We start from the raw sequence: 24,870 nt of genomic DNA on the forward strand, positions 1-24,870 counted from the left end.
TATATCCACTAAATACAAGACCTGAAGGACTGCACGTTAAACCCAGGCTGCACGATATGGTCATGCCTTGAAGGAAGGTAACAACTATGTCTCAATTTCGCATCAGTGTTTCATTGTTTTATCGATATATCTTGCCGAAGAAATACTGTTTTTGAAGGTTAGATAAATACCTTTACCCAGCAGAATAATCACATGGTTGGACATTCGTGCAATATCTGCAACAAGCACTTGTCTTTGCCGCCACATGTTAAGATCCATTCCAGGTGGAGAATTCAACAAAATAGACTTTATTCCACGAAATTATTATAAATACGCCGTAAAACCCAAAAATGTAGTACTATACGTTGGCCCCCCTGCATTACCTTGTAACTAATTACCCAGGCGTGAAAAATACCAGCGATACAAAATTGAAAGTGTCATTTCTCAGTGGCTTGCAATCAGGGATTATACACCTAATTTATACTCGAAAGTCGAAACTCCCATATTTCAAGCTTCCGATTCATCAGTCTTAACGCAATTCTAGACAAAAACAACATCACAACTGCAAATGCTCCAACAAAATACACATGAATGTGATCTGTGCATCAGGAGCATTTATTACTTAGAAACAGGCTAGGGTTTTGACACCCAAATGTTTCAGTCACGACAAATTACGGGAAATGCATACACTTACTCGTCTACTTGAGGAACTCGACACTGCATTGTGACGTAGCATTGGAAGATGTGACAATTCATGTTGTTCAGATCACATCAAACAACATCTCAGGTATCGGAGGAGTCATGTGGTTTCAATAAACAGGAATAAGAAATGCTTGTGGACCTCAAAGGATTAAAAAGCACATGATAGAAGGTACTCTGATGGTGTATACAGGAGGTGCTTTTGAGTGTTTGGGGATCTCTGCATGTACACCTCAGGGCCTCTTTGCTCAAGGTCCTTGTGGGCCTCAGAGGACCTTTGAAGGAGCTGCGAGTGGGTCCCAACGGATCTGTACAGGAGGTCCTTGAAGATCTCGAAGCATCTATGTACCAGGTCTCCGTGGATCTCAGAGGACATACGGGGGGGGGGGGGGTGTTTAGGTTTCTTGATGATCTATACAGGAGGTTCTAGTGGGCCTCGGAGAACCAACCCATAGGAATTGCGTGTGGACCCCGTAAAATCATGACGTCGAGAGGGAGATGACGTGTGCTAGGATCACTACTCTGTCATTTCTCAGATACTTAAGACATTACTCGTTTAGGGACCAATCATATTACTGAATGTTCTAAGAGTTTTCTTGAGTGAGAATACATGTACACCAAATCAGAATATACTGGAATATACAGTGATAAGAAACAATATTGTCAAGTGTGTGTCTCTGTGCAACTCAACAACACCTCTCTGACGACAATTTGTACCAGACCACATTGCTTAATTTGAATGTGCTAAAGTGTCAGGTTTTATCCTCTGTTGTTTGTACGAAACAAAAGGCACTGAAGCGTAAAAAGATCCGTTGTCATAGGATGCCTCATCATTGGACCTCTCATAATAGACCATTATGCATTTTTCATTTTATGATCTTTCATTACTTACTATCCTGCATTGTCAGATTCAACATTATAACATCCTCACTATTATGAGATCCTTTACTATTTGATCCTCCATTACGGAATCCTTCATTACAGGACCCCTTGTCACATGATTCTTCATTAAGCAAGTTCCTTAATTCCGTGTATAGATTTTGAAATAACAAGCGTAACTGGCGTTCGAAATGACGCACACCAGTTTTCCATTAGGACGTTTCCGCAGATGGAACAGTCACCGTTACGCGAAGATATTTCTTCTTACCTTAAGCCTATGACATGAAGCAGCCTCACTGTGCTATAAATGTAATCTCCCCTCCCAATCCCCGCCACTTTTGGACTAATAGACCAAGAAGGCCCTGGATGACACCCTAATTTCCCTATCCAACCCTTGTCACTGAGTGAGGCTGCTGACACGGACAGGACTTGTTTCACTAGGTAGTGGGAGGATGACCACAATGCTTCACACGTCACCAGAAAGAAATGACCGGACTTCCTCGGGTTCAGGAAATTTGTTGCATTAGTCCCTTGATTACGGAATGACCCAGCTCATTCTCATGTCACCGGAACTCCTTCTTATTATTTTCTTAAAATGTTGTAAGAAAGATCAAATTGAAAATAGTCAAATTCTACCTGATTATGAAGAATAAATAGCAAGAAAAATTTGCCTTTTAGCAATTATCTTTCTCGATGGAAGTCACACCGAGAGCAGTGATCTCTCTCGATAGGAGACGCACAGAGAGCAGTGATCTCTCTCACGATAGGGGACATACAGTGAGCAGTGATCTCAGTTGACAGAGGACACGCAGGGATCAACTCGCCTCACTTACTGAGATATGTGTGACGTTTCTGTGGTCGTTCTGATGTCGTATTGATGTTGTTATTTTCCCAATACACTATCCGGAGTTCCACAACATCCCTCACAATTACCTCAGTCCGGGTAACGGCACGCGAGGTCTGTGTGGGACGCGGCACGATGTGGCATCCATAATGGCGCTTAGTAAGAGCGGAGATCACAGGATCGGTTACTCTCTGGTCATCATCCCCTTTCATATATCACACTCTTCAGGTAGCAGAGAGAGGCGCCTTTTCATAAAGCTTCCCGGTTTATATTCAGGTAGAAATGATAGATATGCCTTTAACGCATAACACAACATTAGATTTTATGATGCACAGATATCGAGCGCCATATGTGGGTTTTACAAGACAATTAAATCTACTAAAACTTTCGAAAATGCATGAAAGAGTTCTTGTTAAGGCACAAATTGTTTTGACAATTTGACAGGAAACGCTCAATCGGGGAAACATATAGGTATCATTTTCACATTCTTCATTCATAAATGAACCAAAGTCGTAAGAGAGGATGAACTTCAAGACGATCGATTGTGCTTTGCTTTTGATATGCAATCTTATGAAAGGTGTTTCCATCACCTTCAAAGTGAGGTTCACTAATCAAAACAAATAAGACAGAATACGTAAAGGCGGTCATTCATCAAAGGGGGATAACTCACAAAGTAGGAAATCCCAGTTCATGCCTCTAAACACAACATCAGACCTCCCCTGTCACCGCTCCGCGCTAATGAGCTAAAGATGTCATTAAGCTAATCGATCTCACTCGTCCCTACACGAAAACCAGTCTGTTAGTCGACCACCGAGGAAGATTAATTGCATTCTCTCCTTAAAATGTTTAGGTATTCACAGTTCAATAACGCGTCCGATGAGACGTGAACATGGTAATCGGTTCTGGGGTTTGCCAAGTCACTGATGGTTCTTCTATGCTCGGGATTCCGTTTCAAAGCGATGTTTTCAATGCCCGTATAAGGAGAAAAATCGTCTTTGATGGTAACTTCTATTTTCAACAACTCCAGCGGGAGGAACATTATGTCTGTCACGCTGAACCTCACTGTCAATGACAAGGCCTGGACGGGACGTGGACGACGGCTGTACTTTCTTCGCATCAACATCTGTCAAGAAGATGTCTTTGGAGACACAAGCAGAACAAACCAAGACCAGCGACTCTAAGACAAAACGTTTGATGTTTCTGAAATGTTTGTGCTTCGAATTCCGGCATTACCGATTCACAGCAGAAGTAGAGTTGGTTGACTGGTTTCTTTCTTGTTTCTTAAATCGTACGATATATGATGTCAGTTTTGATAAAAACATATTATTTAACTCTAATGAACCTTTTGCCACCGACAGAAATGGAAAAGGACAATGTCCTTGTATTATATGCAATAAAATATATATTACCTCAAACCTGTTTCACTGTAAGTGCATTTGTTATTCTCTTGTTTAACCCCCAATACAAGTACAGATGTGGCTGTTGCGTTTAAGCTGTAGGCAAAGTGAATTATACTTGATATTGTGTAATGTCTGTTTCTGCGAGGACACTTACTCGTATGTACATATAACACCATAAATACCGTCAAATCAGAAGGTAATTCGCCCATTGACACAAACATTGACGTCTGTTTTCGCGGCGGGAATCATCATTGATTTCTTCACATCAAATAATCCCCTACATCCGAATTCGTTTTATGTACAGCTGACTGTATTCGTGAGTCACGATCATTATCTAGCGTCCTCCTCTCCGCATTAAAAGAATATCTAAAGGTAGGTGTAAAATGTATGTGTGCAACAACAGCCTGCCGAGTCTTGTACCCAAACAATGTTATCTGCACATGATGGTTGCTGGTGATAAGAAGACTACGGCATAAGCAGCCACCTTCCGTACCACCCTGGCAGGATTAACGACGTACATACACGCCAGCAGTGTCAGTCAGACTGCAACTTTTATGACTACAGCTGTCACATGAAAGAGAAGGAGTGACCAAACACTGACTAGTCAGTTAACGGAGATACATACGTATACAGGTGGCTCGGTATGTTAAGTGGGGATCAATGAGGGAACCAGTACAATGAGTGTGCTTGCGCAATACGTGGGGCGTGAGGAGGCAGTCGGCCTAGGTCGGGCTGATGATGGCTTGGTGCAAGGCTTTGTTAGTACTACAGACTTGTGTTACTGGAATTGATCAAACTATTTCAGTACTAACGTTTCCTGCTTATGGGCACTGTCATGCTGTGGCAAAGTTTCTCGGTGAAAGGGAATACATTATATACTGTAAAGCTTAACAACTATCTTTCCACACTATATGGACTTGTCAGTCTATTGTTTCAATCCCAGGCGGGCATCAATATACCTCACCAATAAAGTCTATTCGTTTACAGGAATAGAACTCAAACCAATACTTTATACCTATGGATTTGTTGGGGACCCTGTCCACCTTAACCTAGGACGAATATGCACATTAAAACCACTTTGTTGTTTATATCTTTCTTCACATATTCACATATGGGCCTATTTAGCCTATAATAAGCATCGTAATTATAGTAATGATACTAATCAGAATTCATCTGAAGTTCGCATTGTGAGCCTGTGAGTAAACGTTGTGTCATGGATCATAGAACATCTGTATTTTAATCGACTGAGAAACGGTAGCAGTGTTTAAACGCTTGTCCTGACATGCCTTGCAAAGATGGAAAGTAGTTTTACGCAAAAGAACTCAGTCGATCACGGAGTACGAAGCAACGTTTGTTGTCATTTTCTCTTGAATTTTACCTTTCATTCTTGTGTTGTTGTTTTGTAAGTATGGGGATACGAATATGCACTATTATTCACTTCTGTTGTTGTCATGAGTCAATATCAGTGTCCCTTTAAACATGATATATCTCTAATGAATGATTAGTGTCTGATAAATATTATGCCTACTCAAACGCGTTTTATGGTCAGCTTGACCACAGTGTGATTCAGTGACTGTGACCAACACTGACGTGAGATCATCATCAAATGTTTGACTTGCACCAGCTTCCAGGGGTCGGTCAAAAGTGGGATAAGACACGTGAGCCTTCGTTCGCTGAACTACAGCCGTCATCGAGTGACTGGGAGAACCAAACGTTTATTAGATACTAAAACTTTTACAGCAAATCCAAGTAGGGTTAAGAGAGATTGATTTTTAATATACGAGAATTTTCAAATCAGAAGGGATCATAGGAAAGTGTTCATACTTTAGATGTCTTCAGTGGTCATGTGACCCTCTTAAAAAGCTTTTTGATCTTTTCAGCTTTCCACTCTAAGTTGGCGCTAAATAAAATTAAATGTCAATCGATTTGCATCCTTCTTGATAGATGAGATTACGATCTCAGGTCCATAGATGCCACAGGCGAACATCTTACGTAGAATGTCTTCATTTGTCGTGACTGAAACTTTATGTCTTAATTATTGGGGTACTGAGACAAATCCCCTGCCCTGCCCTTCCCTCCCACAGGAACCAACCCTATCGTGATAAGAGGCTAGCTTCAGTCACAAGATTGTCCAGATTTGTTCGGTCGGAGTTGGTCAATTTGGTCTTCTCTCTCATCATTGGGTTTAGCCCTGAATGTGGTCAGTTTAAACACAATTAAGACGTTGATATCAACCTTTGCGAGACGTCTCCATACCTTTGAACTAAGGTCCCACGTCTGACTACAGACATTTTGTCAGAGCTAATCGCAACCGCTGTACGGAAAGAGACTTTAACGACGTAGGCCCCGTCTCAATGATATTGGTTCTTTCCTCTTCTCTAGGTTTATAGATGTCACAGATAAATCCAATTACAAGTTGGACGATGTCTCAGACGCATGTTTAACTTTTCATTCAGAACAGATAGAAAATCTAGCGTCTGTGATTGCAGGGGACAGAGTGACCTAAGTCTGTCGCCGTGTGAGATGCCAACAGTGTATTTATATATCGGGAAGTGGTCACGAGGTCTGCATCAATACCATACACAGGTACAGTTGGTAAAGTTATTGTATCCTGTACAACAGTATGCTGTAGCTATTGGATCCTGTAAACGATATGCGCTTGCTCTGATAGCCTGTACAACAGAATGCTGTGACTGTTGTATCATGTAAAACAGTATGCTGTGGCTATTGTATCCTGTAAAACAGTATGCTGTGGTTATTGTATCATGTAAAACAGTATGCTGTGGCTATTGTATCATATACAACAGTATGCTGTGGCTGTTGTATCATGTAAAACAGTATGCTGTGGCTATTGTATCATGTAAAACAGTATGCTGTGGCTATTGTATCATGTACAACAGTATGCTGTGGCTATTGTATCCTGTAAAACAGTATGCTGTGGTTATTGTATCATGTAAAACAGTATGCTGTGGCTATTGTATCATGTAAAACAATATGCTGTGGCCATTGTATCCTTAAAACAGTATGCTGTGGCTATTGAATCATGTAAAACAGTATGCTGTGGCTGTTGTATCCTGTAAAACAGTATGCTGTGGCTATTGTATCATGTAAAACAGTATGCTGTGGCTATTGTATCCTGTAAAAAAGTATGCTGTGGCTATTGTATCATGTAAAACAGTATGCTGTGGCTGTTGTATCATATAAAACAGTGTGCTGTGGCTATTGTATCCTGTAAAACAGTATGCTGTGGCTATTGTATCCTGTAAAACAGTGTGCTGTGGCTATTGTATCCTTACAACAGCATGCTGTGGCTGTTGTACCCTGTACAACAGTATGCTGTGGCTATTGTATCCTTAAAACAGTATGCTGTGGCTATTGTATCTTGTAAAACAGTATGCTGTGGCTATTGTATCCTGTAAAAAAGTATGCTGTGGCTATTGTATCATGTAAAACAGTATGCTGTGGCTGTTGTATCATATAAAACAGTGTGCTGTGGCTATTGTATCCTGTAAAACAGTATGCTGTGGCTATTGTATCATGTAAAACAGTATGCTGTGGCTATTGTATCATATACAACAGTATGCTGTGGCTATTGTATCCTGTAAAACAGTATGCTGTGGCTATTGTATCATGTAAAACAGTATGCTGTGGCTATTGTATCATGTAAAACAGTATGCTGTGGCTATTGTATCATATAAAACAGTATGCTGTGGCTATTGTATCCTGTAAAACAGTATGCTGTGGCTATTGTATCCTGTAAAACAGTATGCTGTGGCTATTGTATCATGTAAAACAGTATGCTGTGGCTGTTGTGTCATGTAAAACAGTATGCTGTGGCTGTTGTATCATGTAAAACAGTATGCTGTGGCTATTGTACCCTGTAAAACAGTAAGCTGTGGCTATTGTATCCTGTAAAACAGTATGCTGTGGCTATTGCATCCTGTACGACAGTATGCTGTGGTTATTGTATCCTGTAAAACAGCCTCCGTTATACAACAACAACGAGTCATGAGGTGATTGGACGATCGGGTGGTGACGGAGTTGGGATTATCCTCATATGAGTTTACCGCACAGCCGTCAGTATTCCAGCTATTTGATGGTGTTTTGTAAATACTCGAGGCTGGACCGAATAATCAGGAAGAATATATAGTGAGCAACGAACATAACATTTGGGACACGGCGACCTGTACAAGAAAGTCAGTGAGGTTATCCGGTTAGTCTCAAAGCAAGCGTTGGGTGCAGACTAACGCGGACTTCACGAGTGTGTCAGCCATACAGATGAGTGAAGTCTGATATAGGTCAGCGTTTGAACCTCATGAGCACGGGTGTGTGCTGACACACTGGAGATCATATCATCCTCATTAGCCCAGGGTATGCATGTCAGACGTGACAGGGGTATGTTCGCGTCACTCGAGTGGCTTTGTCGAGTTCCGATCTCCCGTTTACAAGTGTTTGAATGATGCACAAAGCATACTCACCATTACCAACTCATTAGAAGTTGCCACTGTACAGATCGTAACAGTAAATGATGTATTCCTTTGGGACACTTTCATGAAATATGCTACCAAGTTTTCAACAACTGTTCAATATCTTTTTACACCCAAGCGTAACGAGATAAAATGGGCTCAGCGTTAACACCCTGACCTAAATCATTAGTTGGTTGATTCAACATGCTCTATTCAAAACAGATGTAAAGCTGAATAAAGTATGAATTCAATGGATCAATATTTAGCCTAAGAGAAAGATTCAGCTAATCAAACCAACGAAAAACATTGGGAAAACAGCTGTGACTGAGCGACGATTAATCGGATCTGAGAGCGAACAGTATCCAAGCGCCTGTGGGTATCTGGGGGGTATATTGCTGGAGGGAGCTTCTTTCAGTAACCTAGTAACACAAATTAAGATGGTACTACAACTCTAATTGAGTCGAACTATGCCAGTGGGGTATATCCTTCCTCACTTAACGAGCAGTTTTATCCATTACAGGAATTAATAGCATTGCTTATATTTTACTTCGTCGCTCTAAACACTTGGGAGGAAGCAGTCCACTGGGCCCACTAATGTACTTGCAGCTCCTTGTCTGAACATATGTGGTATGAACTTTTCAATGTGTGATTCTTCATGGGCAGTCCGGACGAAGAAGATGCAATGTGGCTTGCTGACTTTTGCTCTGGTTCTATCAAAATAGTGTTTCAGTACCAATAATTTTTCTTCAAAGACTGCATTCTTTGTGCGCCATTCTTGAAGACAATGAATATCCTACCAGGTCGCACCATTCATCAGACAAATTTCACATTTATACCGCTAGAGAAAGACGCTAATATTTTAGCACATAAACACACAACATTTGGACGAACACGAATACAAACGACACGTTTTATGGGTAACAATTTCTTTCCACTCCTTTTCAGAGCGTATTCTGAGAATACACAAGGTTATGTTCCTCTCAGAAAATAATGAGTTCACCTATTAACAAGGAAACCATTTCAGTCAATAAGGTACAAAACATACATTCAACATCTACCTCATATAATGTTGCTTTCATGACTGTGAAATGCTGCTAGTTTGTCTCCTATACGCAATGTAATTGTTTAGGATTACGAGAGAGTGATCAGAGTGATATCCCGATCCACAAATCCACTCTGATGGCGTTTGATGACCTTCCATCAGCCGACTGTCTGACCATCGAGCCACCGAGTCGCATTTCAGCTGGTTACACGGACTCCCTGCAGGGTTTGTTTTATGGAGCAGTGAACAGTGTCGGAGATCATCTCCTTCCGTGGCAATCTACTTCAGAGAGATGACCTATTCCAGAGATGATCTACTCCAGAGAGATGACCTATTCCAGAGATGACCTACTCCAGAGGGATGACTATTCCAGAGATGATCTACTCCAGAGAGATGACCTATTCCAGAGATGATCTACTTCAGGGAGATGACATATTACAGACATGACCTACTTCAGAGAGATGACCTATTCCAGAGATGATCCACTTCAGAGAGATTATTTATTCCAGAGATAACCTACTTCAGAGAGATTATCTATTTCAGAGATGACCTACTTCAGAAAGTTGATCCTTAAAGGGGGTTAAAGTATCGAAAAATTATTGTCCTCCTGAGAGGGTACTTAAGTCCCAAAACATTCACAGTTAAAATTTTGCTTACCCGATTTTAAACGTGGTATATCTGTTCTTTTAAAATTTGGCTAAACTTTCGTACAATCTCCAGCGGCTGAAGGGTCCATGCACATAGCAAAGGTATTGTAAGTATCATGGACCCTGGAATGGCGATCCACCTTCAGTTGATGGCTTATAGCTCGCTTTTATAATGTGTTGTCCTCTTTAGTTAAATTGTTTTAGATTAAATTACTAGTTTTAAATATCTATCTGTGATAATCTAGTTATTTTTACCATTCTCTATTATGTTTGATATTAATAGAAAGATGACATATTCCAGAGATGACCTACTTCAGAGAGATGACCTATTCCAGAGATGACCTTCTTCAGAGAGATGACCTACTTCAGAGATGACCTATTCTAGAGATGCCCTACTTCAGAGATGACCTATTCTAGAGATGACCTATTCCAGAGATGACCTATTCTAGAGATGACCTACTTCAGAGAGATGACCTACTTCAGAGATGACCTATTCTAGAGATGACCTATTCCAGAGATGACCTACTTCAGAGAGATGACCTACTTCAGAGAGATGACCTACTTCAGAGATGACCTATTCTAGAGATGACCTATTCCAGAGATGACCTACTTCAGAGAGATGACCTACTTCAGAGAGATGACCTACTTCAGAGAGATGACCTACTTCAGAGAGATGACCTACTTCAGAGATGACACACTACAAGAAGAGGACATACTGCTGGGAGAAAACCTATTCCAGAGACACCACAACTGAAGAGACCATCTTCTCTCAAGATACCTTGCTCAAGAGATAGCCTGCCCCCTGAAGTATATGATAGAGTTACCTGAAATACTTTCTCAACACTCTTACTCCTGTGATTCTCCAAACTGAGGTACTGTAATACGGGACTGACTCATAATCTACCACAGTAAAGCCATTCAACGATAATCCGCCAATAATCTGCTCGATCGCATATAGTGCTTGTCAGATTCACTGCAGCTTATCAGCATGTTGCTCCATCTATCTGCACTCCAGGTGCTGCACATCTTGCAGACATGCAAGATACCGGCCATTCCACGCTGTTACAGTGCACTTACCTTCTTCTTGCCCAGGTTGTGTACCTCACACTTAAGTAGCGCCAGCTTGCCTGCCTCGTATGTGTAGTTGTCGGGGGTGGGAGCGAACGCAGGGGGTTTCGCTTGCCACGTCTGCGTGTGGACAAGGGGTCCGTCATAGGCTGGAAGAGAGACAAGGAAAAGTTAACAAATCCAGATCTGATTGTAAAATAGTCAGTGCGTGATCGACATTTAACTACGATGTTAGCGATATTTCATCTGTAATGGAGTGATTGAGTGGATACGATAAGTGGAGAAAGGGCGAATAAGTGAGGATAAATGGAATGACGTAAATGACATGACATGATGCAGAAGGGGTGAGAGAAATGACAACCTACTGCTTCAGTAGAGTGAATCAGATGAATGTGTTTAAGGACTGAGGTGGGTTGTTCCTTAAACCTGCAAACATCACTCAGCACCTGGTTCAGTGAATACTTCTCATACGAATGATTACAATTTTCACAGGTGAACGAGATTGGGAGGTATAAAGTGGCAATAGTTTCATGTTCAGTCGAATCAGAGAATTGGTAACTGGCAAGTACCCCTAGACCTCTTCAGTGTGAATATAAGTGAATACTACATTAAATTACAGTCATATCTCAGCGAATACTACATAATACTATATTCATATGTCAGCGAATTCTACAGTCATGCATAGGCGAATACCACAATCATACAAATTTATTAGTAATATTACATACAACTACACTGATGCATCAGTGATCAATACTTATTATGCAACATATGTCAAATTTAGGATTTCACTTCCACAGTCGCGGTGGCTGAGCGGGCTAGGCGGCTGACTTTGTGTGCTGGCGATTAGGTGCCTGACCCTAGGAGTGCGGGTTCGAATCCCGGATGGGACTCAACCCGAAAAGTACAAGAATTTGTACTTTACTAAGAAAGTGAAATCCCAAATATGACATATAATGCATTTGATCACTTTCTAAATGGCATTGTGTAATCAATACTTAATATTATAGTCATGTATCAGTGAATATGATATAAAATACTACAGCCGAATGTCAGTTAATACTACAGTGATGTATAGGCGAAATCAAGACATAAATTACAATATACCAAACGCACAGGTTGCACGTTTGGTTGTGATCGATTGACTCCCCCACTGTCATCACCGACGACGGTGCAGCTTGACAGCATCACATGTACATCACGACGACTTAACGAGGTGGCCTGCAGGCGTGAATTTTGCATTGAGGTGGTCTTATTTAAAATACTGAACATTTTCTTTCGAAAGACTGTCTCCATGTGAGAGGCTTTCCCCAAGGATGTAGGTTAATCTTAAACGCTCGGAATTAGAGGGCTCGTACTAATTACCACGCTGAGCAGTCACTATACACGCTGACTTAAGGAAAAATATCGACTCCAGGCAGAAGACGGAAGTGAACGGCCAACGCACCGGAAGGGGGAATTTTGGCACCATACCACTGACAGCAAGGCGCAATTTGCCTGACCGGCTGCCGAAGCCATACAAAGTCACTTTAGAGCGCCATAATATCATTTGGTTAATGGCCATCTGAACACACCAACATGTGATCATCCCGAGCCAGATTCTCGTGTCACACATCAGACACTGAAGCCATGAAGTTGAAAGTGGCCATGTTCCTCCCATGCTTCCAAGTCCGAAATTACATGTTACGTCAGTCTACCCCAGTGTTTACTCTGTATAATAATAGATTGATTTCTGTACCTCAAGGAGGAGATTCCCACAGGAGTTGAGTGTTCTCATTAAATAACCATACATCATCTCAGCATTGCGAGATGGAAGACAGAATGCCTGGAGCTTACTGTCTCAACACTGCAAAGCCAAAATATTTCCTCCCATGTCGCCCAGTCGACTGCTGCTAAAGAAACAGGCGATCGACTTCTCGTTTGTTTGTTGTTGTAACTGCCAGGCTCCACCATTCAGCGCCACAAACTTGAGTTAAAAGGCTATTCAATATTTGCCCTCAGCCAAAAGTTAACATTTAAGACAAAAATGTGCTTTCAAATTCTTATTAATAATTATTGCTCGTCTGAGTCTTTTAAAACATGCAATAATAAACACTTCTCGGAGGATCACTCTCATCGGCCCGCGACCATGTTGGTTGAGAGACGCAGTTGAGTTATTGGAACCGGGTCCGTCAACAGTAAAATTATTATGTTAAAATTATGTGACGTTTTGATGTTTTTTTAAGTTGTAATGCTGTGGTGATCGTCATGTTGTTGTGATTCGATGTTCGTCATGACGTGATGACTCGTTGAACGCCAAACAAATAGTCCATTTTACGTTACCATCTGTCGTACGTTGTTGTAAGTGTACGTAACGTGTATACATAAATACGGACCTTGGAAGCCCAGCACTTGTACGGTGGGTGCAGGTCATGAGATGTTTCATCGGGTAGCGACGTCTGCTGGTCAAGGACCCACCTACAGAGTCACCATCATTTGTTGACGTGGATATTACACTTCTCAGTGGATGAACATGGCCAAAACATAACACGCGTCTCTCTTCTGTTTTCCTGTGTGACAGGGTTGGTGTCAACATGTCAACATTCTGAAACATGCCGCGAACACGGCGACTTCAGAGACCACCTATCATACTTCTACATCCGGGTTAGAACTGACCTTCAGCAACCCATGTAACGGGATTGAACTGATGTGGTTGATACATGTCACTGTATCCCCCTCGAAAGAAGCTGAAGCCGTTACTGCATTGTTTTGTCCAGGAAGAAGACCCCTTGTCAAATAGTTGGACTGTACAAACAAAATATCGGGGGTAATATTCCGTCACCCATAATGCAGCCTTGCGAGGGGGACATACTTGGTTAGCCACGTCGCAACGTTTCGCTCTGTTGTCTGTTGGATCCGCGTTGCTGAAACGTCGTTTCCTTGAAAAGAAGCTTAGAATAACTGAAAACGCTGTTAATGCTGATGTTGAATTGTCCAGTTTAAAGTTCCCCAATAAACGTTTTCAAAAGCCTAAATTTAAAGCTGGCAAGATTGCCGATAACGGACATGAAACCTTCCCATCTCGATAACAACCATCTCAAGAGTCAGATGCAGACGTTAAGCAACAAGCAATCCTTTCAAAATGAACGACCAATTTCTCCATCGTTGAAAGCAGACCTCTAGGCTCATTTATTGTAGGTAATGCATAACCCTACTTTGATCAGTGATGATAGGCCTCGGACGTGCTTCACACCACGGATAACTGCCTTTCAAAACGGACCCCACAGAACATTGGCTGACTCACTTCAAAAGGAAAGGGGAGAAATGTTCTGATCAGTCCTAAATCGATTGATTAGATTTCTATAATCACCAGCACACCATAATTACTTATTTCCACTGCATTACAAGTTAAACACGATTCGAGAATGGAAAAACCCTTGCACAGAACAAGACGTGGGGTCGTCATCATATCGAGAATGTAGATACTCCATGTATTGATTTACAGCCAAGGAACCCTTGAGGCGGCACTCTGAAATAGTGCAGATTCACATACGTATCTGCCTCACAAACATCATTAAATAGACATGGAAAATATAACTTGAGCTGTTGCAAGTTGCCAGTTAAACTTGGCCCATTAACGAGAACATCTATTTCGCCCCGACTATACTGGTATCTTCATGGTTGTGAGTGTTGAAGAGGTGGTAACTTTAGAAAAGTAAATACTTTGCACTTTTTTATAGAAAACATCACACCAGTCAGTTGCCTGTAAAGTTTTAGCGTTTATAAAACAGCAGTGTTTGTTTTGTTTGCTGTTTAAGTGAACCAAATTTATGCTTCACCCATACTTGGGAGGTCAAACCTTTTACCGGTGTCCTCTCACTTAGCCAGATTCTGTCAAAACGGGTCTCTCACATAGCCAGAGTGAGATTTGTCTGAATATGGGGAGTGTTTTGATAACGCATAGTACAGATGAGCCATAGTCCGCAAGCCACTTCCAGAAGATTTAAACAGTCTTACGTTTCACCTGGCTCTTTGCAGAACTAAAATTATGTTTACAGTAATGGTGTTTATATTCTTGTACATTATATCTTTCTTGTTATTTATGCTACCGTGTACGTTTGCAGTCATGTTTATGAAATGCAAGTCGCTTACATGTCATCTTATCTGGATAGGCATTAACATGAACTTCTTGCTTGCTTAGCGATCCAGTTTCTGAACAATATTTCAGAAACAAACAGAAACCCAATTTTAATATTACAAACAAACGCGCGCACACTTGCATACATCTTCAGTCATGCCACATTGTAGATATTGACTATAGCCCTTAAACAAAGGCTCAGACTTCAGTGGCTAACGCTATTTACCTGGATCGCATCTCTCACCTAGCCATAGTGCAATGTTGTTTTAACTAGACGTTTTTGGTCTAGCTAAGTGAGAGTGAACCCTTTGACCATGGTCTTCCAAGTTTCTTAATTCCCGTATCACATATAGGCGAAGCTGACCACGCGTTGGTGAGCAATGGAGTTGATTTGCAAGTAAGAGACTGCGTGAAAAGCGTTACACTTTATCGGGTAACGGTCTGGATGGCGAGTAATGGCCGTATTAGGGGTTAATAATCTTAATGGCGAGTAGGAGACTCAGTGGCGTGCAATGTACGTTTCGGCGAGTAACGGGCCTTCCGAAGGCTACTGAACCTATTGGTGCTGGAGTAAGGAGCGAATTATTGACTGAATGGCGAGTACTGAATGACCAGTACTTTCTGGCCAGTAATGTGCTGGGTGACGAGTCTCGGCGAGTTATCAAAGATGTTGGTAGAACTTCCACTTGCTGGAAATTAAAGGACTTACTGTATTAAACGAGTTGCCGAGTCATGGGCGGGATGGAGTAATGGACTTGTAAAAGGCAATTCAACCTCTTGGTGAGTAATAGATTTGTGGTGACTAATAGCTTCGAAGAGAGTTATCAATACAATTTACCGTCGGCAGAACTGACGGGTGACTATTGTTGAAACCTAGTTTCAGCAGGAAAGATTCCACAAGATTTCTGAACGCAATGAACAGTAATCCCTAAAAGTAGACCCTTGATTTCCACGTGACAACACAGGCACTGGACGGATCGGTATCGTACTGCCTACATTTCACCTAGGGCTTTCACCCTTTATCAAATTGTAATGTTCCTCTTACCGACTACGTAACTAAATAAGGGTTCGCCAGTTTCCACTCGCGTCTTATGTTTTAATTCAGAATATATAAACGTGGGTGACTTGACGTAGGAAGGGTGAAGGAGGTTCAATATTGACATATCCTGCATACTCCGCCAAAAGGCTGAAACAATTCTTCACAACAAAATCGATCGTGGGAAAGATCATTGAAAACGTGGGAAAACAGGTCTGGTATGTACATCTTCAGTTGGCTCGATTAAATACAGCCCAATTCATTTCTTATGTTTGCCAGTCGTTGACACAAACGGCACTTTTTATACAAATAGTAGTGGTATATGGTACCGAGTAAGAGTAAATAACACGTCGCGGCCACAGAGCCCGAGTGGAACTGATGGGTCCAGGAACTACCAGACCGTCAGGTGGATCTCGGTACATCCGGGCCACGAGTATACAGATGACTTAAATCACTATCTGTCAGGTTCTGAAAACACATCGGACAACACTGATATGTCATATCAGATATGTCATACAAATAAGAAATCGCAAAACCTACAACTCGTGACGTTACCGTGTTAACGAAACCACGGACATTGAAGTGAATGGATGTATAACGCCGCACTCAGCAATATTCCATGGGGAAAATACGTGGAACACAGGAAAACAAATGTAAGAAATGACGCCACGCATGAAGTGGGATAAGAAACTATGGTGAATCTAGTGAGTGAGTTAACATTTTACGTCAAAAGGGAATAAATACTTGAGTGTTGTGTGTGATGTATAAATCGCCACAGATATCTCCCACTCTCTCCTTCATCATGTCTGGGGAATAGTATCAATACACTATAGTCGCACAGATATCGTGCTGTATATCCGCACATAGCTCCTCAATTCTACCTAACGATGGAATTGTTACTCCACACGTAATTAAGCCCTGCTCTTATCACCTGTTGCATGACTTTTACAAGACAAAAACAACAAGCTTTGTGGACCTCTCATCTCCCCAGATACAACTTTCATTTACTGCGTAGCAGGATCTTCGTGACAACACTTTTCGAGCGCTGAAGCTAACATTGAAAGGCACTGTACGAACTCGCAGAAAGAAAAATATTTTGATCCCCAAATAACTTCACGTGCAAAATCAACGGCAACACTACCAATAAGCTGGCCTCCTTGACATGCGTCGAAACACGTAAAATTACAAAACACCGATGCTGAAAAAAATTAACTAAACATTGCAGCATACTGTAAACATATACTTGTACGCAAGAAGAGGTTATGACGTCACGCCCTACCTGACCTCATATGTTGGATGCGCCACGTCGACGGGCTGCGTGTTATGCTATGTCTCACTGCAAACTATGTCAATGTCAATACTATCGAACATGTATTACCTGCCAACATGAGACAGATATTGTCGCTCTGACTGGAAGAGCCCGCGTATAATGCAACGCGGAATTGTCTCAGTGAACTTGCCACTATACAATACAACTCGGAGTTCTCTCACTGATTCGGCATAAGTACAATACAACTCGGAGTTCTATCATTGAACCTGCGCTCACTGAAATAATTACAATTTGCATTTGCCTTCAGCACTGGTCAAGTAGAATCTCGAGAAACCAATGACGCGGAAAGTAAGGAATATGGCCATACTGTATACATATACGCCCACGTCGGTGAACCAAATAGCATCAGGAAAGACTGACAATATTCACCCAACCCCAAGAATTCTTAACAGTGTTGAAGAATTGTAACGAGCCACAAGGAGTCGATTCCTTAAAGACAAAGTGGAACGAGCCATAAGGAGTCGATTCCTTAAAGACAAAGTGTAACGAGCCGCAAGGAGTCGATTCCTTAATGACAAAGTGTAACAAGCCACAAGGAGTCGATTCCTTAAAGACAAAGTGTAAGGAACCACAAGGAGTCGATTCCTTAAAGACAAAGTGGAACGAGCCACAAGGAGTCGATTCCTTAAAGACAAAGTGTAACAAGCCACAAGGAGTCGAGTCCTTAAAGACAAAGTGTATTAAGCCATAAGGAGTCGATGCCTTAAAGACAAAGTGGAACGAGCGACAAGGAGTCGATTCCTTAAAGACAAAGTGTATTAAGCCACAAGGAGTCGATTCCTTAAAGACAAAGTGTAACGAGCCACAAGGAGTCTATTCCTTAAAGACAAAGTGAAAAGGAACCACAAGGAGTCGATTCCTTAAAGACAAAGTGTAACGAGCAGCAAGGAGTCGATTCCTTAAAGACAAAGTGGAACGAGCCACAAGGATTGGATTCCTTAAAGACAAAGTGTATCGAGCCACAAGGACTCGATTCCTTAAGGACAAATGGTAACAAGCCACAAGGAGTCGAGTCCTTAAAGACAAAGCGTAAGGAACCACAAGGAGTCGATTCCTTAAAGAGAAAGTGTAACAAGCCACAAGGAGTCGATTCCTTATAGATAAAGTGTATTAAGCCATAGGGAGTCGATTCCTTAAAGACAAAGTGGTACGAGCGACAAGGAGTCGATTCCTTAAAGACAAAGTGTATTAAGCCACAAGGAGTCGATTCCTTAAAGACAAAGTGGAACAAGCCACAAGGACTCGATTCCTTAAAGACAAAGTGGAACAAGCCACAAAGAGTCGATTCCTTAAAGACAAAGTGTAACAAGCCACAAGGAGTCGATTCCTTAAAGACAAAGTGTAAAGAGCCACAAGGAGTCGATTCCTTAAAGACAAAGTGTAACGAGCCATAAGGATTGGATTCCTTAAAGACAAAGTGTCATGTTCACTTAACATCCAGTCATGATCATTAACACATATTATTACACCACACGAGGATACATAATGTCTTACTAATAGGTTTATTAGTGTGTGGAATTGTCACAAACGTGTAATTATAGTGGAGATTTCATCCTTATTGTCGATTTGCACTATTTCTGAAATGGCTATCATTATCTATCGATGTATTGTGCCAGTTTGTGTTGTTAGCATTTACAAAGTCGTCATTAATTCGCCTCAGTACAGCCCAACCTTGAGTGAGAATGCGAGTGAAGATGTACGTTGTTTAGATGATGCACATGACTTATCAGGAGCCCAACATACGACACGGGAACTGTACCCAGCACCAGCTTCCTCATCCTGCAATATATGGCAGAAGAACGGGGCCTAGAGTGTCCCCGCCACACGATACGGATAAAGGGCTATAGCGTTATATCAGGTAGAGTTACAAAGCCGCAACTCCCAATATTAAATCATAAATCCACACAGAAGCAATTACATATCAGTGTTTGAGATCCCATTGCGAATGTACAGCAGAGCATACATATTTACAAGAGCCATTGCGTGAAAAACCGTCGGGCAAAATGACAGGCAAAATGTGTCTGCATTTTTTCAATTACGAAAAGTGGGCAAACATTTGCATAATATATTTGGTAAACAGAAAACAGGCAACGTGTGTCTGTCATTGAAAGTGTCAGCGTAAAACCCAAATTAGCTGTGTTTGTCTGCTGTTTAAAATCACTGGTAAAATACATGCTTCTCACACAGAACACGTCATCAACTCTCACTCTCATGATGTGGGAATTTAAGAGTAAATGAATAAAGAGCTCGTCACTGAGATACGCTTAATACGGAATATGATATTTTTGAAGGAACTTTCAAAATTTTGACATTTATCAGATTTCACTCTGAAAAACAGGCAAGATAAAATTAAACAACATCCACATTAGAAAACTGAAACACATCGAGGCAACTCGAAATTGGAGATCTGAAATTAGCAAAAACAATTCAAAATGTCAAGCCGCAGATATATTACTTTACAAACTCAAAAGCATTATTGAGGAGAAGGGGGGTGGGGGATGGCAGTACATGGTAGATTAACGTGGATACCTTCGTTTGACGTAGTATTCACCAGTCTGTTTTACCGACACGTATGAAGATAGGGTTTGTACGGAGAACTGATTTAGGTCACTATGTTTGAAGGTTAAATACTGAAAGTAGAAACTGAACATGCACAGCCATCTGCGGTTATAACGAACTCAGGGTTCGTGGTATCTGTAGTATATCGTAGAAGAGGTATTTCAGTTACAAAATACAGCATGAGATCGGGACAACAGAATATCAGGTCGTTTTGTACAGGTGTTTAGCAACTCAGAAACATGCTCCAGCAATGAATGGATTTACTTCAGTACCCAGTGGACACCCTGACTTCATCTTCCGTGAGGCACCTGACACGAATCAACAAGATTAACGTTCATTCTTTCAAGGCCCATACGCCAACGAACTCGGAAAAGTTAAAGTAGTTTACATACTTTATACACAACAAGATATTTGCGTGGTCTGTTCACTTGTTTCGCTTTGTATGGAGTGCAGCTACCTTAGTGTATGTACTGGCATAATCAACTCTGTATACAGACACCAGTCAGGAACCCACTGATGCAATGCCCTGGGTAACGGGTTATCTTTTACCAAACAAAGTGATGCTGCAGGTGTATCCACAGGGACGTGCTTCACAGCCCATATTCAGATCTGATAATACATTATAAGCTGTGAGTGGCTTTGACATCATATACAGACTACAGACAGAGCCCGAAACCAACACGGCGTCTCCTAATCAGGTAAGACCTTTAGTTTTCACCTGCCATCTGAGAAGTGCAAGGACCTCTGAATGACACCACGCCAGACAATCATATCCAGAGGCATATGTTGATGGGTAGTACAGACAAATTGGTAAGTCTTTGCCCAGCGCTTTCAAAGACGAATCGTTGTTCCATAATGTTGATACAGAAAACATTCGTATAATAAATATTCTATGTAAAACAAAAACCTCTTCTTAGAAAAGATGATAAAAAGTGCTTCAGACAAATTTCAAAGGCTTATCGGGCCTATAATAAACACCAAATCTCAAACAAACGTTTCAAGTAGAAATACAGTATCAAGGCCGTTTGAATTGTTCGGACTGTGGAAAGTGCACTTACGCCTGGGTACTTTTCTCCTCATACGACGATTTGTATAGGATGCACTGTATTCTGGAACCTTGGTTACCACAAAATAGAGTCTAGAAGAAGAATAGCGCCATTGATCTCGTCAATCAAAACAGTTTCAAAACGCTCTGAAAAGGTAGTTTGTTGATTACAAGATGACTGAGATCTCCAGGTACAGCACCTCATGAGATGCCAGGAGGACCATCTGCGAGTCTTACAACCTTGGCAGGATTATTTCGATGCTCTCGACAAAGCTCGCCAACAAAATGCGTTATCAATAAAGAGCCTAGACTCTATATGGAAGGATGGTAGAAGAGACACGAACTGTAAATCAGATTATACGACTATACTATGTACACGAAAATTGTAAACATTGCGGCTTTCTCATCCTATGGTTCCTTACCCTGTGAGGCTGACCTGGGCCTATGTAAATGTTTGTGAACCTTCGCGTGGAGTGATCTGAAGTGAGAGATATTGACTGCATCAATCTTATAATGTATGGACTAACTCACATCCGCTCCGAGTCCGTGGCAACGTCCGACTGAAGATAGCTTGTTTAGACAAGCTTTAGTCAAGTTACGCCAGACCTAGGACGGAGAAGGGACGGACAGTGACCAACCGCTTGCTCCTAGCAAAGACACAGGTGTGGAATCTGTTCATCATACGACTTCCCATATTCAATATTTACATGTATAAATTCATTGTACAATCGTGAACTTTCTGAACGATTCATAAATACCATGCTACTCTTGATGACATGTTTCGTGTCGGAGACACATTCTGTTCCTTTTTGTAATAGCATTACTCCGTGATTCACATTCAGATCACGAATATCTTCAATGTTTACTGTATAGCCTCAACAGTATTAATACTGAGATAATAACATCTAGAGACAATCTGACAAAAGTGACTAATGCACTCGGCTGCTGTCTCCTCTTTGTCTGAGAGAGTACTACAGCTGACCACTTACAATGCCAAACGTGACCATCCCCAAATAAATGCCCTGCCTCCCTCGTCCATTACGACTGTATGGATAAGTGATATGGTATGATCACGCACTCGCTTAAATTATCTATGTTGAGTTGACACTGTGTTGACGATGCTGTATTTCAGTGGAAAGGGTATTTAAGAGTCCATGTATCAATGAACAGCAACATCAGCAGGAACCAGGTGATATTTAGGCCATATGCCGTGTGACGTCCACACATTACACCAGGCAAGGGCGACACAGAGACAAACCTTGGATCTTTGGGCCATGTATCATCTGACGTCCACACATTACACCAGTGAAGGGCGACACTATGACAAACCCGGGATCTCTGGGCCATGTATCATCTGACGTCCACTCACAACACCAGTGAAGGGCGACACAGTGACAAAACTAGGATCTTTGGGTCAGGTATCATCTGACTTCCACGCATTATACCAGTCAAGGGCGACACAGAGACAAACCTGGGATCTTTGGGCCATGTATCATCTGACGTCCACACATTACACCAGTCAAGGGCGACACTATGACAAGCCTGGGAGCTTTGGGCCATGTATCATCTGACGTCCACACATTACACCAGTCAAGGGCGACACAGTGGCAAACCTGGGATCTTTGGGCCATGTATCATCTGACGTCCATACATTACACCAGTCAAGGGCGACACAGTGGCAAACCTGGGATCTTTGGGCCATGTATCATCTGACGTCCGTCATGGGACATAGTTTAACTCAGTGATGTACAACAGTTCAGTGGCTACCTGACATCTGCCGAACTCTCCTTCCCAGAGTAAATCGTGTCTTTATATGTTCGACAAGCACGTTCAACCTCAGTGTCATGACGTGAGGGCTCCTTCGGCTTCTCCTCTGCTTGTTCCGGGTAATACGTGATGTTTTCCAGGCCAGGTCTCCCTAGAGTCACTAAGGGGGCTCAGTGAAAGTGCCACCTTATCTTTTAGTTGAATGGGTTTGCAAAGTTACTGGAATGTGCAGATATACCTTTTTAGCTCGTGCACTTTAGCAAGCCCAACGCGATAGGTCAGGCCGTAATGTCCCGAGCTCAGCACTTCATTTCCCTGAGATGATAATTTTGTATAACAAATGTCAAAGTCTTTTGAAAATATGATATGAAACGAACGGAAATAGCTTCAGAAACAATCCGAGATGTTCGTCTTCATCTCTATAAATCCACAGGGGCGAAGGCAGGAAGCCGAGAAGATGTTCAACCTAACGAAGCTTGGGGCATCACGGGGCATTCCGCCTGTGGTGTATACTAGCCATTTCAGAGAAGATGTTCATGATAATTACCTCTAAGACCGACCCAAGTACTACCGGCATTCAGGCTTCCAACAGGAGTGTTATTACATATATCCAAATGTCAGCATTATTCACATACTACCAGCCTACGTCACACCCTAACAGTGCTTCAACACCGTGCATCAGTTACCTTGTGACAAAACAAGGACTGCCAATTTGTTATAGCATTCGATTTGTCCTGTGTGCATACATAACTGTACATGAGGAAGCAGGACAGCCTGCCGTTAACACTGGTTCAGTTGAAGTTGTATTCCCCAAGGAGCTGGCAATGAAGAAGGAGCGCGCATTGATCTGTTGACCTGTGTGATAATGTAGCCATTTAAACATGCTTTGAGGGCGGATGTGGTGAATATGTGCATGTTATCATCACTATTGGATATATCGTCCTACAACTATTTACTCGTTACTGATGTACGTGGGCCAGAAACGAATGAGTCATAAAAACACAGAAGGTGGCACGTTTTCATTAAAACGCTCGTATCCTGCTGTATTACTGATGTAGCGGCCGTGTCCCTAACACTATATAACAGTATCCCTTGTGATTCTTACTTCAACTAAAAACTCTTTCAAACCCTTCACTATTGGAGAGAAGACACCATTGTTTAAATTAGCCAGTTACTTTCAAACGATATGATTCGATAGACAAAGTAACGGCTTTTTCTAGATCCGCGGTGTACCGTGATGACAATCTGTACATAGAGTGTGCTTGTTTCTTCTTGTTGCTATCCATTAATCGACAGCTGCTTGGCTTCATCACGAAACGACCACCACAACAAATGACCTCTTGAAATTGGACTCCTGATTCTTCAATGACCAGTCAGTGATAGATTTTAGTCATTAGTCCAAATATATCAACACAACAGCTGTTTTCACGCTACAATGATGGGATGATAAATCAATGTAGTCGATCTTCTAATACAACCCCAGTGAGACCCGGAGTTCTGTGGTGAGTATTCCTCGTATCGGCATCTCACAGGGTTCATCTTAGGACAAACACTGACGTCACGTGTGTCCAGTGTTTGATAACGCAACTGCCCTTTTCGTATTTCATACAATGTTCCTGAACAGTGATGGGAATCTATTCCCCATCGGGTTTGCCGTCAAAAGATCCCTGTTCACAGATGTAAGGGACTCACCCGTTAGTGTACAGAGGGAGAATGAAGTAGGGGAGGGCTGTATCCCTATATATCATCGGAGAATGCTACAAACCAATCAAAAACTATACGGTAACACTCCAACCGAAATTGTTGGTACCTACGAGACGGTAAGGCGGAACTAGATGGACATTTTGTGATATGGAAGGTGCTAATAGAGAACTGTTTATATTATCCAAAGCCACTGATAAAAAATGTAACTTCCAAACTGGAAGTGACATGTGGAATAAAGCTTACATTTTCTGATAGATATTTCCAGCCAGAAGCATGTTCACGTATGCG

General features: G+C 41.8%; 1 protein-coding gene across 2 annotated transcripts in view; it reads right to left on the minus strand.

Annotated features, from left to right (window-relative positions):
* Positions 1-24,870, minus strand: part of LOC137277303 (zwei Ig domain protein zig-8-like) — an 86,583-nt gene that overhangs the window by 19,597 nt on the left and 42,116 nt on the right. For both annotated transcript variants that reach the window (XM_067808963.1, XM_067808962.1), the window contains exon 2: positions 11,034-11,173. In XM_067808963.1, coding sequence (XP_067665064.1) covers positions 11,034-11,173 — 140 coding nt within the window. The remainder of the gene's footprint in view (positions 1-11,033; positions 11,174-24,870) is intronic.

Source organism: Haliotis asinina, chromosome 3 (assembly GCF_037392515.1).
Source record: "Haliotis asinina isolate JCU_RB_2024 chromosome 3, JCU_Hal_asi_v2, whole genome shotgun sequence".
Lineage (NCBI taxonomy): Eukaryota > Metazoa > Mollusca > Gastropoda > Lepetellida > Haliotidae > Haliotis > Haliotis asinina.